This window comes from Syngnathus scovelli, chromosome 14 (genome assembly GCF_024217435.2).
Source record: "Syngnathus scovelli strain Florida chromosome 14, RoL_Ssco_1.2, whole genome shotgun sequence".
In the NCBI taxonomy this organism is placed as follows: Eukaryota; Metazoa; Chordata; class Actinopteri; order Syngnathiformes; family Syngnathidae; genus Syngnathus; species Syngnathus scovelli.
The window spans coordinates 6,567,297-6,581,538 of record NC_090860.1 but is presented as its reverse complement, the minus strand read 5'-3'; the positions used below and the strand labels follow the sequence as shown (position 1 = coordinate 6,581,538).

General features: G+C 47.1%; 1 protein-coding gene across 7 annotated transcripts; it reads right to left on the bottom strand.

Moving 5' to 3' along the window:
- Positions 1-419: 419 nt before the first annotated feature.
- On the bottom strand, positions 420-13,757 carry LOC125980704 (DNA (cytosine-5)-methyltransferase 3A). Of its 7 annotated transcripts, none has more exons than XM_049740135.2 (23): positions 13,491-13,756; positions 12,266-12,417; positions 11,307-11,402; positions 10,787-11,114; positions 9,489-9,535; positions 8,907-9,053; positions 5,448-5,792; positions 5,153-5,311; positions 4,959-5,066; positions 4,692-4,848; positions 4,469-4,621; positions 4,134-4,178; positions 3,981-4,060; positions 3,791-3,903; positions 3,529-3,712; positions 3,331-3,415; positions 3,114-3,259; positions 2,939-3,029; positions 2,702-2,850; positions 2,443-2,528; positions 2,091-2,160; positions 1,890-2,008; positions 420-1,576 (listed from the first exon to the last, which is right to left on the bottom strand). In XM_049740135.2, exons 2-23 carry the CDS (start codon positions 12,323-12,325, stop codon positions 1,435-1,437), a joined length of 2,910 nt encoding a protein of 969 aa, XP_049596092.1. In that variant the 5' UTR covers positions 12,326-12,417; positions 13,491-13,756; the 3' UTR covers positions 420-1,434. The 7 variants fall into 7 exon arrangements, with proteins under 7 accessions (XP_049596092.1, XP_049596091.1, XP_049596090.1 ...); XM_049740134.2 differs by having other exon boundaries at positions 2,428-2,528; positions 2,702-2,847; XM_049740133.2 differs by having other exon boundaries at positions 2,428-2,528; positions 11,307-11,399.
- Between the last annotated feature and the right edge of the window lie 485 nt (positions 13,758-14,242).

Sequence of the window (14,242 nt, the reverse complement as noted above, 5' to 3'; positions counted from 1 at the left end):
CTGGACCAAACTACATCTAAATCGCAATCAAAATTCATCACATGATTTTTCTTTTAAAACAACAAAAAACACTCATTTGATTATATATTAGCCAAGAATTACATTTGTACATTTCCATTACATTTCAGAAATCAAAACAAGACGATGAAAGTTTTGCGGCAAGGAAGGAAACGGGTGGCGATAAGGTCACTTAAGAAGCTTGTTACATTAAGAGATCGAGTTAAAATATTTTAAATAGGCATTCAAAACATTTTTTAATATATGTTGTCAGTTTTTCGTTTTGACAAACCAACGCCTAAGTCCTCCATGTTAAGGTTTTGCATGATTACAATCAAGAGATGGTTTTGGTTGGTGCACCAATCTTGCGATTTGAACAAAAAATAAAGGACAACCGCTTGTTTATAGCAACCTTTTACAGATTTTGTTTGGGGTGGAGTTGGTGCTGTGTTTAAGAAAGGCTGTTTTCTACATTACAATCTTAACAAAACCTGGGCGGTTTTACAGGCAATGTATATTTATCGCCGCTTTACAACAACCAAAAGCGGGGGGGGGGGGGGGGGGGGGTCTGACTATACAATGTGTCCTACAATAAAAGCTTTCATATATTTAAAGAAAAAAAATCCATATTGTTTTCCCACTATTGGCACAGCCCTACTGTACACAAAAACGTATTGCGCCAGCGTAGTTCACATCACCGTAAAACAAATCACATCAACCTAGATTTAAAAATCAAATACAAAAAAGGAAATAAAAGTATAAAAGTGCTTTTATAATGTTGATACAACAGCACACATAAAATTGCTATAAAAAGGTAGAAGGACTTTTGTGAAGCTGCACCATGTTGAGTTTTTTTCTTTTAAATGTACAGTGAATGTCGTCGCTCAATTTGGAACGCGACGTTATTTTTTCCAACGGCGGGAAACGTCGTCGCTGAGCTTAGTTTGTGCACTTGAGGAAGGCGAGTTGTGAACAAGTGAGCACCATTAAGAACTTGTAGAAAAGCTGCAAAAGAGCACAAGCGTCATCAACACTTGTTTGTTTTTTCAAGCAAAGACGATATTTCCCGCCGTTGCTGAGCACCACGGCATTGTAGCCATATTACAGTAGTAGTAGTACCTTTTTTTTTTTATGTTATTACCTTCAGAAGCTGTAAACGACGAGGTATATGTGATCTCGGTGGTTTTTTTTGTTGTTTTTTTGGGATTCTTGGAGCTCCCTTTAGGCCGGAAGCACAGCAAAAAACATACAGTACGCTCGCCCCGTGTTTAGCTCTTCTCTGAAAGCATAGTCTCAAGTATAGCTTGCACAAAAACAAATTGAGGTGATAATAACACTGCTAAAAAAATTAAATTAGAATAACAAATAGAAAGTGTGAAGTCTACACCGAGTGTGAAACTCCGGAGGCTCAAGGCTCTGACGTCGCAAAACGGGCGCTCAGCCGCAAGCAAAGTAATCTTTGAGCGGCGCAAAGAGGTGGCGGATGACGGGAACGCTCCACGATCGGCCCAGCAGACGCTGCCGGGCCAGTCGGCTCATGTTGGACACGTCCGTGTAGTGGACCGGAAACCCAAAGATCCTGATGGAAATGCAGAAAGGACGGCGAATGAGAATAGTCGATGAGAGCAAATTGCCAAAGGGGGGTTGAAAAGTCTGGTTGGTAGGCAGCTTTGGATTTAAAATCAGCACAGATAAAGATTCTCGGTTTGTCACGACGAGAGAAATGGAGAAACGCCGACGTGCTGGAAGTCGGACAAGTTCAAAGGAGAAATAAGAATGAGACGGATGAATTAAGCCATTTTCAACATTTTTGCTGTTGACTGAAATTGATGTCAGAGGGCTCTTGGGCTCGCCTCTTGCAATAAAAGCTCTTTTCATTGGTTGGCACTTACCTCTCCATCTCGGTGCACCACAGTATGTCCTCCTTCTCGTTCATGAAGACGGGGAAGTGGTGGTCCTTGCCCTGCTTGATGGAGTTGGACCTGGTGGTGATGGTCCTCACCTTGTCAAACTGACAAATGCCACAAGAAAGCGACAAGTGAGCCACACGTTTTAGCACATGTGCAAGCCCCGGTGTCACACGCGTGGCACACCTTGGCGGTTCTGCCGTGTTCTAAGCAGTCCTGCAGGTCCAACTTGTCATTGCACATGGCCGCCAGAGGCCTGCGGAGGAAATGTTTTGCTTGAGACAAATCAATGGGCAACAACTCATCAGCCATTTTGCATCATGATTATTTCTGGATGAGAACATTGCTGTATGTATATTAAATATTCAAAAGCACGCACAAAAGTTCGATACATCTCAAAGCCTCTCGTAGACAAACTAAAGCTTCCAAAGTTTTCCTAAACAGTAAAGGACACGAGGAAAGCCACGGCTACTACGGTGATCGAAGCAATCATGTTTGAGTCCACGTGGATGCTTTCCCTCACCATTCACCCACCGACCTGTTCATGCCAGGAAGGTTACCCCAGAAGTAGCGGGCGCGGTGGGCGGCCGACACTTCCTTGGCATCGATCATCACCGGGTTGCACTGACCACCAGAGGAGGGAGACCACAACAAACGAAGAAATATCAATCAAGAGCTTTTGCTGCGGCTCGAGGGCGTTAGACTAATGTTTGGCACTGGTGCGCATTTCCCAAGGCGCACTAGATGATGTCATTGGCAGAAATCCAGGAGCACGTTTGCCTGGCACGTGGGCGTACCTCCAGAAAGCGAGATATGTCCCTCTTATCGCTGACGCCCATGGCCACCACGTTCTCAAAGAGCCAAAAGAAAGGCCGCTCGTCCCCCGTCTTGGGCCGAGCCTCATGCAGCAGCCTGTAGAACTCGAAGAACAAGCGGCCCGTGCCTTCTTTTGCAGCGGCACGGTCCACACCGAGGTCAACAACACGTTTCATATGGAGAAAATTCAAAATATTAAGAACTGCTTATCCGCCCACCATAAAGGCCTTTCCTTGCGGGGTTGACGATGGAGAGGTCGTTGCATGGACTCCCACCGATGACCAGATCAAAAGGACCCCACTCTTGGATCTGCAAAGATAACAAGCATGGATGGAAGATGAAATGACACTTTTAATGATGCCTTAGTCGAAAGGCGGACTCGGTTGAACCCACGTGTTTGCGCGTGACGCTCCTGACATCGCCCACGTACATGATGCGGCCCTGATGCCGCACGAGCCCCACCGTGATGGAGTCCTCGCACACCTCCGAGGCCACGTAGCGCTCTACCTGGATGCCCAGCTCACGCAGCACCAGCAGCCCTGAATCACAAGGAGGCCCGCCAGCCCGTCAGTCGTTTGGTCTTCGAACACGCCTTGCGCACGCATCTCACCCGTTGCTATGCCGTCGAATAGCGACAGGACTCTGATTGGCTTCCTCTTATCCACCCCGATGGGTGGGTAGAGCTTTGTCGGTTGCTACGGCGGAATGCGAAGAACACGCCGTTATTAAATTGTGAGGGCAGCAACACCTTGCGAAATCATCAACATGTAACAACGGTAAGCCGAACGTTACCGTGCGCGTCACTTACGAAATCCTGGTCATGGTTGTTGGCGAAGAAATGCTGCAGGCGGCAGGTCCAATCAGGGCGGCGGTCCAGTAGACCGTACGCCCCCTTGTGGCCGCACATGTAGCAGTTCCACGGGTCCTCCTTGATGGCAGTGTGGGCGGCGCCCTGGCCCACCAGGAGGTCCACGCACTCCACACAGAAGCACCTGGCCACACACCCCTTTGAATTCAAAACTAACACTTGACTACACTTTGACTTGGAAAGGACGTCGGACACGATTTACCGGCAGCAGTTGTTGTTGCCGCACATGAGGACCTCGCGTCCGCCGCAACAGATGGTGCAGTACGACTGATAGCCATCGTCGTCATACTGGTAGGCGCATTCCAAGAAGCAGTTCTGAAAACATCACGTCAACAACACGCTAAAGACTGCACGATTTTGAAGTGGCCACGAGTTGGCGCAGAGTCTCCCACCTTGCAGCCCAGGCACATTCCTCCCGCAAACAGCGGGTGCTCCAGGCTAACATTTAGACTCCCGCAGGAGATGCAGATATCTGTGTGGAGAAGTTGACGACTTAACGACTTGTCACAAGGGACAAAGACTCGGCGACCGTTTGCGTGACTTACCTTCGATGCTGCGGCACTTTTGTCTCACTTCGTAGATGAGTCGCTCTGAAACGACAACGCGACATCATCACAATCGATTGGATTCGGTTCTATTTTGCGTGTGGCTCTTTAAGATTTTTAACTGCGTCCTGTTAAGAGAGACCTTACAAGAACTTGAGAAATGTTCCCAAATGTTGAGACCCTCAAAAAGGCAGCCAAAGAGTTGATGTGCAAAAGACTAATAAGCAGCAAGATGGGGCCTAGGAGGCATCCCTGAGGTACACCACAGGAGTCAGTCTATTCTGACCAAGTAGAATAAACGTGCTGCTCGTTAGCATGAAATGAGACTCTCTTACCTCGCGTTCCATCGTCGATGATGTCCTTGACCCTGGGTTTCTCTTGGTTGCTCTTTCGAGGCTTCTTAGCGGGCGGTGGTGGCGGCGTGTAGGAGGCGGCTTCCGGCTCCACCCACATCTCTGGATAGACCTCCTTGTATGGGTTGCGCTCTTCTGCGGGTTTCAACATTCGTTAGAAGCTACTACAAAAGCTCGACTTTCCCTTGAATCTTCTTGTGCTTACCCTCCGGTGGCTCCAAGCCTTTGGGTCCGGTCGGCTGAAACCCGGCTGAAGCCCACTGGATCATCTCCTTGTTCAAGAGGTCCACAGATTTGGAGCTATCGCTGTGGTCGCTGTCTGGACGGAGCGTGAAGGCTTTGCCTGCGCGGCTGCTGGCCACCTGGGTTCACCATATTAACCAGCTAAAGTCGTCCCTTTGGTACATCCTGATCTTCTCTTCAAGCCAGAAATTGGAACTCTGACCGAGGCTTTCACATTTCACGCTCTTACCTGTAGCACCTCATAGATTGCTTTTTTGTACATAGGCTGCTTGTTGTAGGTCGGTTGGTGAAAGGCATTGTTGAAGGAACTAAGGGGCAAGAGTTTTTCAACACAAACCTGAAAAGGAAAACAGAGAAAGCCTTCACTTTCATATCACTCCGTGATCTAAACATGTCAAGTTGGGAAATAAAGGAAATAGTCACCACTGAGAATTTGCCATCCCCAAACCACATGACCCATCTTGTCCCCTCTGCGGCTCTGCTGCGCCCCGTCATCCACCAGGACACGATTCGCCCCGGCCACCAAGAGAACCCTCTCAGCTTTCCCCAGACCAGGTCGCCAATGCCAAAACCACGATCGTCCTGCAAACACCACACGGCAGCATTTAGTCACTCGGAAAAGGCACTTAAAGTCTCTATTTGCTCCCATTTTTTCCCATTTGCCATTTCTTAAAGCGTCACTGTCAAAAAGTGCTCGACCAGGCTGTCGTCTTCCTACCTCATACTCGGGCTCAGTGTCTGCAGCCTTGGGGGAAGTCTTGTCTCCACCTACAATGACGACGGGCTCAGGGGTGGTGGCCACCGTAGGTGAGGTGGGCTCTGTAGGCTGCTGCTGCTGCTGTTGTTGTTGTGGCAAAGACAGTTGCGGTTGCTGCTGAGGTGGACACGGAGGCGGCGGAGACTGGCGTTGCTGCAGAGGCTGGCGGAGCTCCTGTGGAGGCGCTTTGAGAGCTGACAGACGTTGACTGGGCGAAATGTCCTGTTCTGATCTTTCGCTTTCCTTGCCTGGCTCCGGATCCGTTATTGTGTTCATAGCTGACATCAGTTTGGCCTTTTTCTCTGCCTGGGAAAAAAAAAAAGAGAGATGAGCACATGCGAGAATTACACGGAACCCGAGTCTGGGAGGGGAAACCCGAACTTAGGCTTGAAACCCAAATTTGAAACTCTAACCTCCAAGACTTAGTTCAAACCTTAACCCAGGCTATGGAGCTCCTTTTAAAATCCCAAGCTGACTTGTCGTCATGAACGTACATACAGACATTGCGCAATTCGCAAAGCTGAGAAAGGCGTCAGCCAGAAAAAAAGCCCCCCCCCCCCTCTCCTGTAAACAATAAGCCCTTTAAGGGTGGGCGTGGAGTCGAAACATATGCTGCTCAATCGAGAGGCTGATGGCGCTTTCTAAATATCCGCACTGGCTGCTTGAAAGCCTCGAGGGCCACATGGCGCATCTCGCTCACTGGGCACACTCCAGCCCATCCTGTGTGCCGCTCCAGTTTCGGTAAAGACCAGACTACAAGACTTCCTCCCACTTGTAAATGTGACCCAGCGCCCCCCGACTCCTCCCTTTTCGGGGGGCCTCACAGTGTACATTCACTTGGGCTCTTCTCAAAGACGAACGGGGGTTAAGAAGCGGCGAAGACACAATGAAGGCAACAATGAAGGCAATCTTGATGGTTTACACGCTCGCTGACACTTGGGGCCACACCACTATAAATCCACAGCACAGAGCATTTCAAACCCCGACCTTGGCTTAAAACCTTCCTTTAATACTCTTACCCTTGCTTAAGACAACAATTGGAAACCACGACCCAGGCTTGAAGCCTTAATTTGAAACCCTTAAACTCTAAACTCACGCTTGCAAACTTCATTCAACTACCCAAACTCGCCTCGAGATGTTTGAACCCCTATTTTTGACTGACCGTGAAGTCTTGCTTCTCGCAGAGATCTGAGAAGTTGATAATCCGACTCGGGTTCACTCCGACACCCCGTCGGGGCCTCAAAGGGTGACAGAGTGCACTCGAAGGCGGGGAAAACTTTCACCCGCCACGATGTGTCTTTTCTGAAATGTGAAAAAGCCGCAGCGACAGGAAGATGAAGCGGCTAGCGTAGCTCACATGGGTTGACTTCCTCATGCAACGCCACCGCCGCCACACAAAAGGAAGTCTGACCTTTGCAGGTTTCGCAGCTCAACGGTCAGGAAAGACGAAAGCGGGAGCAGTTTTGTCTGCTGGACTCTGTACAGTTCGGTTCACATATAGCTTAGCCTTGTGGCTGAGCGGCTGAAAAATGGCCAAATACAAACTCGTTTTCTATTGAACCCAAAAAAAAAAAAAAAACAATAAGACGTAATAGCAAAAGTTCATTAACGATAAAGAATATATGCTCGTAATTTTATCTGTCTACATGTGTTGCTTCACTGTTGGTGTTCAATGGAAAGTTGCTGGTATAGCCCCAACATTGATGCTAAGAGTTAGCATATCAATGGCATTTGTTAACGTTAAGCTAAGCAGAGTTTTCCTAAGGCAAAGCTGTGAGGTTGTTTGAAATACACAAAGTGTAATTCGCTTTGCTTTGGTTTGATTGCGAGCTGGCGGAGCCAACACAAAGCTTGAAGCCTCTTTTGTCAAAGTGCTGCTTCGATCATTTTTCTCTCTTGACCACATTGTGAATCTTGCACGTGAGCTAAACCACTACAAGCACTACAAGGTGCCACAGTGGAACAGGAAATAGTAGCTGCACGAATCGACCCTCACGTGGGGGTGAAAAAAAAACCACCACTCAAGCAACTCTGCCGAATCCTGCTCGCTCAAATTCTTCCTTTCTCAGGCAGATGGCGCGCACAACACAAGAACAACAACAACAAGTCCCAAATGGAAAATGGCTGCAGTCAGCATATTCTGCTCAATCAGACCAAGCATGCAAACAAAAAATGCAAGTGCACATACCCAAACACGAGCCTCATAGTCCAGCCAGTGTGGAGGTCTCTTCTTCCTTTTTTTTCTTTTCAAGCCCCTGCCCCCGCCCCTTCCCTCACTTCCACTCACTCACACAGGCATGCACATTTCTTTGTCTGGGAATTCAGGGTCAGGTGGTGGCCCAAACGCATATCTGGTTGGCTGGAGAGAACTCGCCGAGCATCTGGCGGCCGGCCAGGAGGAGGCTTTCTCGTGAGCGCACAAGTTGCCGCAAAACGCTTCAAAATCTGCAAGGCACCGAATCATGAATGGGGCAGGGAGAGCCACTGTAACAGTAGGCGCATTTTTTGGGGAGGAAAATAAATAAATAAACAAATAAATAAATAAATTTAAAAAGCCCCTTAAGCCACCATGTGGCCGTGCAGTGGCATCCTGACATCTAAAAACACTTTCTTAACCCTCCTTGCAATTGATGCCTTTAGGGCACCTTTGTGGGTAAAACAAAAAAATGACAAAATAAAATAACATAAAATAAATAGGTGCACCAAACTTGCGGCACTTGTGTCGTACTTTGTGGCCATTCTGCTACGTGTGTCAATATTTCCTCTACCCGGTCACTTTTATGGCCGCTCGCTGAGCAGAGCTGAGTGGGGGGAAGGCGTAGTGGGGGAGGGGTGGCACGAGGAAGGAGAAATGGAAATATGAAGTCCCACAAGCCGAGCCACTTCGCAACCAGGAATGACATTTGACCAGGATGCAAAAAAAAAAAAAAATGCTCCAAGATTTATGCTGCAGATCAACAATCATTCACACTAGGGGGCAATTTCAAGTCAACAAAAGAACCAAGTTGTTGGACTATGGGAGGAAGTCGGACTGATTGACTGGCAAAAAAGGACAATGTAAAAATTTGCAGCCGACATGAGCATCAATGGGCCAAGTCTACGATGATAGGAATAAAGCGAGGCTTCATTTTCATGGTAGCCATCGGTAACCGTGCCAAACTAAAACCTACAGGAGCACCGGAGACGCATTCCAGCTCATGACATCGACGCGACTACACGTGAGTTTTTTTGTTCCTCCGCAAACGCAATTGGCAGCACAAAAGCAGGAAATGTGGGAAGCACGTGAGGCTCACTCGGCCAGGAAATGGACTGACATCAAAAGGTACAGTCACGTGATAGCCATCAAATACACTTGGCTCCCGACATCTGGCAACCAAACCACCGTGCCGCCTTCAAAATGGCGGTGGCTGTGCTACTCACCTCCATCTTCCACTTGGCCAGCCACTCCTCTCGGGTCCGCTTGCTAATGTAATAAGGGTCTCCGGCCTGGAAGGTTATTCTGGGCACGGGCCTCTGACGAAGGCTGATCTCCCCGCCAACTCCCCCGCGCAGCCTCCCACGATCTCCCTGTTTTTTAAAAATTCAAAGTTAGCTACGTGTTTCTTCCAAAAGAAGTCGCTGCTCTACGGTCTGCCGATCGTGTCAACATTTGCGGAAAAATTCCAAGTGTATTTGATGTCTCACAATTTAACACGAGGTACCATTTCTTTGGTAAAGGCCAAGAGCAAATGTTTCACTTCACGTTAGTCACCGACGTTCTCGTCTTGATGCTAACCTCGGCTAACTGCCCAGTAGCCGCTCATTTTTACAGAATGAGCAACTTGCTCATCTCCTCAATTGTGTTTGCAAAACGATCAACTTGCTTCCTGTGCTTGTGAATGGTCGGTTCATCCATCGTGTGCCAAAATAACATCCTTGGTCCAGTTTCTATGCTAAGCCAAGCTAAGCTAAGCTAACTGACGCATAACCCAGGATGGTCGAGATCATAAAAAGGACACTTACCTCACTCTTGACCAGTTCGCTGTCATGTTGCTCCGTGTGTTCCACATCTGCAGAGGAAAAAGACACTTAATTTCCACTATTGCCACATCTTTCTTTGCATCGTCTTGAGAAGTATACCACCCTGCTTTTTCTGGCGTCAACCCTTCAAGGAGAAAAAAAATGGATGGAAAAATGGAGTCGGCGTGCCAACAAAATTCATTTGTGTAACCTCCTCTAACAAAATACAAGCCGTGTCTCCACATTTACATTCGGTTTATTTTTACCCAGGCGCTTTATTTAAACACCATCCTCTTAAGGATTGATGGAGGTCCCGCTCGGGCTCGAGAAGCGGCAGCTGACAAAACAAGTTCCACCGCACGTCTTCCGGTTTCAAAATGAAGACTTGAAGTCAGTTTTCTGTTTTCTACCTCAGGCGATAGTTTTAAGTTGGCCTTTAGTTTCAAGTAAGGGTTACGGTTTTGATTTGGGGTTCAAAGCCAAGGATAGGGTTTCAAAACGAGTTTTTAGCTCTCACGTTCAACTCGGGCTAAAACTGAGGGTCCCTGAGAACCCGAAACCACAGCTGGAGTGCAATTCTGGGCACGACGCCATTGAGCCAGCGGGAGTCCCGAAGGAGGCTCGCTGCCAGGCGGCGCTCTACGCTGCTCTACGCTGCTCTGCGCTGCTCTACGCTTCTTCTTCTCGGCCCTCATCAAGGTCGCGGGTGAATGAAAGCGAGGCATTCAGAGAGGGGTGGGGGCTAATCTCCATCTCAGCCTGTCATCGTCTCCCTCCCCAAGGAACCGCTGTGATTTATTGCTTTCTTTCTTTGAATGTACACCACGACAACTAGCATCTTAGGAAAGATGGAGAATTTTTTTGTCTGTGGGGGGGGGATTACAAATTAAATTTAAAAAAATTACAATGATTAACATGCAATTGTGCACTGTTATGAAAATTTTAAGGAAAATATTCCTTTTCTACTATTAAAAAAATTTACAGAAGAGGAAGGTTTACTGTTCCAAATAATATTTTCGCACTATTACATTATTTTTTAAAGAATTACATGAATTTTTTTTCTGCACTATTAAAATAATGAATCAAAATCAATTCAAATAAAAATATATAATTTACTGTTAAAAAAATATTGAAAATATCACCTATTAAAAATACATTACAAATATTAATATTTTGCACAATTACTGTTATTTTTGTAATGTTCACTGTTGAAAAAAATATTGATTTGCTATATAAACAAATAATGTACAGTAAACTAATAACTAATGTCTGCAAGTCTGGAAGGCACACAAGCAACTCACATTTGGTGGGTCGCTCCAGTTTCCGTCTCGCTCGCTTTTTGTGCGGCGCTGTCCGGTCGTCCCTCTCGTCGGGACTCGGACCTTGGACTCCGTCCTCTGGCCGGCAGGAGGAAGAATAAGCGAAGGACGAGGAGGAGGAGGAGGAGGAGGGGGATGGGGAGGATGAAAGCTCCCTGAGGATCCCGTTCACTGCTTCCCTTCTCTCCGGCTTGAGGACATCGGACGTCCGATTTGGAACGTGGCCGCCCGCGTCGCCGTTGTGGAGGGCCGCCAGGGCCCCGGGGCGGGCCTGGACGCCATCTTGGAAGGAGTCGCTGACGCTTTCTGTCTGTGAAAGGCACACGGACACAAACTAAAATACACTAACTGACAATTACAACCTGTTAATCAGACTCATACACACACACTTACAATGACCAAAGTGCAGCCATAAATGGTGATTGTGGGTGATTTGGATGTTTTTAAATGTGACACATCAAAGATGTCCTCACAAATACGTGAAATCAGTATCTGTACTTACGGTGAGATGTTTGCGTTTCCGCGCCGGCTTGACACTAACGTTGTGAACCTCATCCGTCATGGGCTGCATGTCGGCCGTTGTCGTGCTTTCACTCTGCTGATGAGTGCAACACAACATTGATATTGTAGCCTTTCATCTGTGCAAAGGGGCTGTCGATGACGGGCGTGTACACTTTTGAGCTCAAGGCTAACATGAGATATTTTCATCAAATAAAACCAAAAATGCTAAATGTACATTAGTAAGATTGTTTGAGTATTTATTATTCAATATTATTTTTTTCCAACAAAAGAAAAATTTTACTCACCAATCTATTCTGGTGAACTTTTTTAAGGCAGAACAATTCTAAAAATTATCCAATTGCCATTTTTCTCCTCAATATTGTGATTGCAATTTAATATGCAATCATCTTGACAAGCAAACACAGGTGATACGTTTCAACGTCGATTTGAATGAATTTTCTTGCTCAGCTCGGCACGTGCGCCTCGCCAGCGCTGCGGCGGCATAATTTGCATGTGAAGAACGTCACCTTTTGTGGGCTGACTCGCTCTGCTGCCACAAGGCGACTTCGTCAACACAACAACAAACAAAACGCCATTTTGACACTCAGCTTCAACCGCGTTTTGGAGGGGGGGGGTAACAAACAAACACCAGGAAGCTGCATCATAGCCCAGGGGTACCACTACCATGCCGACTGTGCACTATTTCTGTCCGAGTAGCTGCTGATTAAAGCTGTTGCCAGGCAACAAGGGCTGTACTGTGTAATGGAAAGAAGACAGGAGGAAGAGGACACAAGCCTCCCCGGCAAACTGCATCTGGCGTGTCCTCTTCAACGACGATCACAGCCCTTGTCACAAAGTGCCATCGCGTGAGACGACGCGTACAATACGGAAGTTAGCATCTGATGCAGGAGCTCAAACAAACTACAAACTTGCTACGGCCAATCTGGACCAAATTCTTACCGTTCTGCTTCCCGTCGAGTCGGAGCCTTTGAACGCAGCCATGACGGCATTGGACGGCATGGCGAGTGGGGCGGGAGATGATGGATGGCGAACTCCAAAAATTCAAATTAAAAAGTGAGCAAAAAATTAGATGAGCCCTCTCCTCTCTTCTTCTGGAAAATAAAAATAAACATAAATGAAGCGTTCGCTCTAAGAGTATATGTAGTAGCTCAAGCCTGGATACAAATGAAAACAATTCAGAACATCTAGAGTAAAAACTGTCCAAAACATATCATGTGACTGATATGCACACTTAATGCTACTGGGCTAAAGACTCAATTTGGATCAGACCACAAATTAGGTCAATTTGACTCAACTTTGTGTACAAAATTACCCAAAAAAACAAATTGACTGAAGTAGAGGGTCGGTCCATTTTTTTGATCCAGCAGTTTTAAGTGTGTGGCTACCCCATGTGATGGGAAAAATGCTTCTCCTTCTAAATAAAATGTGTGCTTTTTTAGCCACAACTTTACTGATAACCCGGTGACCCATTCCTCGGTAAAATTAGCTCATGGGTATTGGTAGTTTTTACCCCTTGTTGGACAAAATCTAGGTGAAATCCTTATCCCATGGCACTGGGTGTAAATAACCCAGCGCTGTCTTAGCTATTTCACCTAATTTGGGTTACTTTTGTTTAAGGAAGGATTTTGGAGCGTGTTAGGGCCGAGCACATGCATTGCTGTACCTTTAAATGTGTTTTCCTCACAATTTCCTATGCACTCGGACGTACAGTATACGCGTGAGTGCTTTAAAAAAAAAAAAACGGCACAGGTGATGCGTTCACTTGCCCCCTGTCCGTTTGGATGCTGACAGAAGGTACCGGAAGGTGTCATCTTGGTGATAATTCACCGACAATTATACGTAATAGTCATATTTATAATATGAAGGACGGAATGGGGTGGAGGGTATTGGGGGCGGTTCTGGCTGCAATATGACCAGGGGGATCGGGGGGCCTTCTTCCAGGCCCTGCTTGCAGCGTTTGGCGAGGTCATTCGCGGTCCATCTTTTTCGTCACTCTAAGCTGTCTAATGTAGGGCAAACGTCGCGCACCAGCCAGCTTCCTTCCTGTCTTCCGCCTAAATGTGCCCCCTTTCCGCTAGCCCGCCACGACGCCCCCTTCCTTCCATTGCCTTATTCCCTCCCATCTCCAGGCCGTAAACGGACTTAAGGTAAAGGAAGACATTACCCGACGTCCCCCCGCGTCCAGGGAGGGCCTCCTTTTTTTCTTCCTCCCCTCTCGTCTCGTCCTCCCGGAGCCTCCTTCCTGCCTTCCTTCCTTCCTCTCTCTCTTTCTCTCCCCGTCCACCGCCTCCCCTGACCGGTCACAGTTCCTCCAGATGCTCGGCTCGTCTCGCTCGCTCGCTGGTTCTCCCTCACTGCATCGGGGCCGGCGCGCTGCCTCGCTAGTGCGCCGCCGGGTCCTAACGCCCCACACCACGAACACATACTGTGGATGCACATGGCAATCTGTGAACGGTGCACCTGTGACTGCGTTTGCTTTAAATGTCACTTCACCCCATTAAAATGTAGTTGCACTTTCAAACAATTAGCGTAGTGTTTTTTTTTCATTCTCAAAAGTTTTAATTATATTTATTTTCCCTTAGAATTATTTAATGTGCGATAAGGCATGACATCATCACAGCAATCTTAAAAAAAAGACCTTACTAAAGATGACACAAAAAGATGTTGATCGCCCCCTAGTGATTACCTGCGGGAACGTGATACTGCATTGGAATGGTCGGCCTCAAGGTTGGCTGCTTCCTGACACCGATTAACTTCCTGTGCATTTTCTACCATAAAAAAAAAAGAAAACTATGTGGTAAAGCCTAGCAACATTTTCGTACAAGCATAAAAACAATATATGAAAATAAAATAGCTGTTGAAAAAATTACTCACCCCTATGATGAACAGTTTCCCCTTCTTGTCCACTTAGCTTTT

Excerpts from the sequence above, each read along its gene's own strand:
- LOC125980704 (XM_049740132.2), bottom strand. The coding sequence starts at position 12,325 with ATGCCGTCCAATGCCGTCATGGCTGCGTTCAAAGGCTCCGACTCGACG. Across the intron at positions 2,529-2,701 it reads ACATATCTCGCTTTCTGGAG|TGCAACCCGGTGATGATCGA; the intron begins GTACGCCCACGT and ends TCTGGTGGTCAG. Across the intron at positions 2,161-2,427 it reads AACAGGTCGGTGGGTGAATG|GCCTCTGGCGGCCATGTGCA; the intron begins GTGAGGGAAAGC and ends TTTCCTCCGCAG.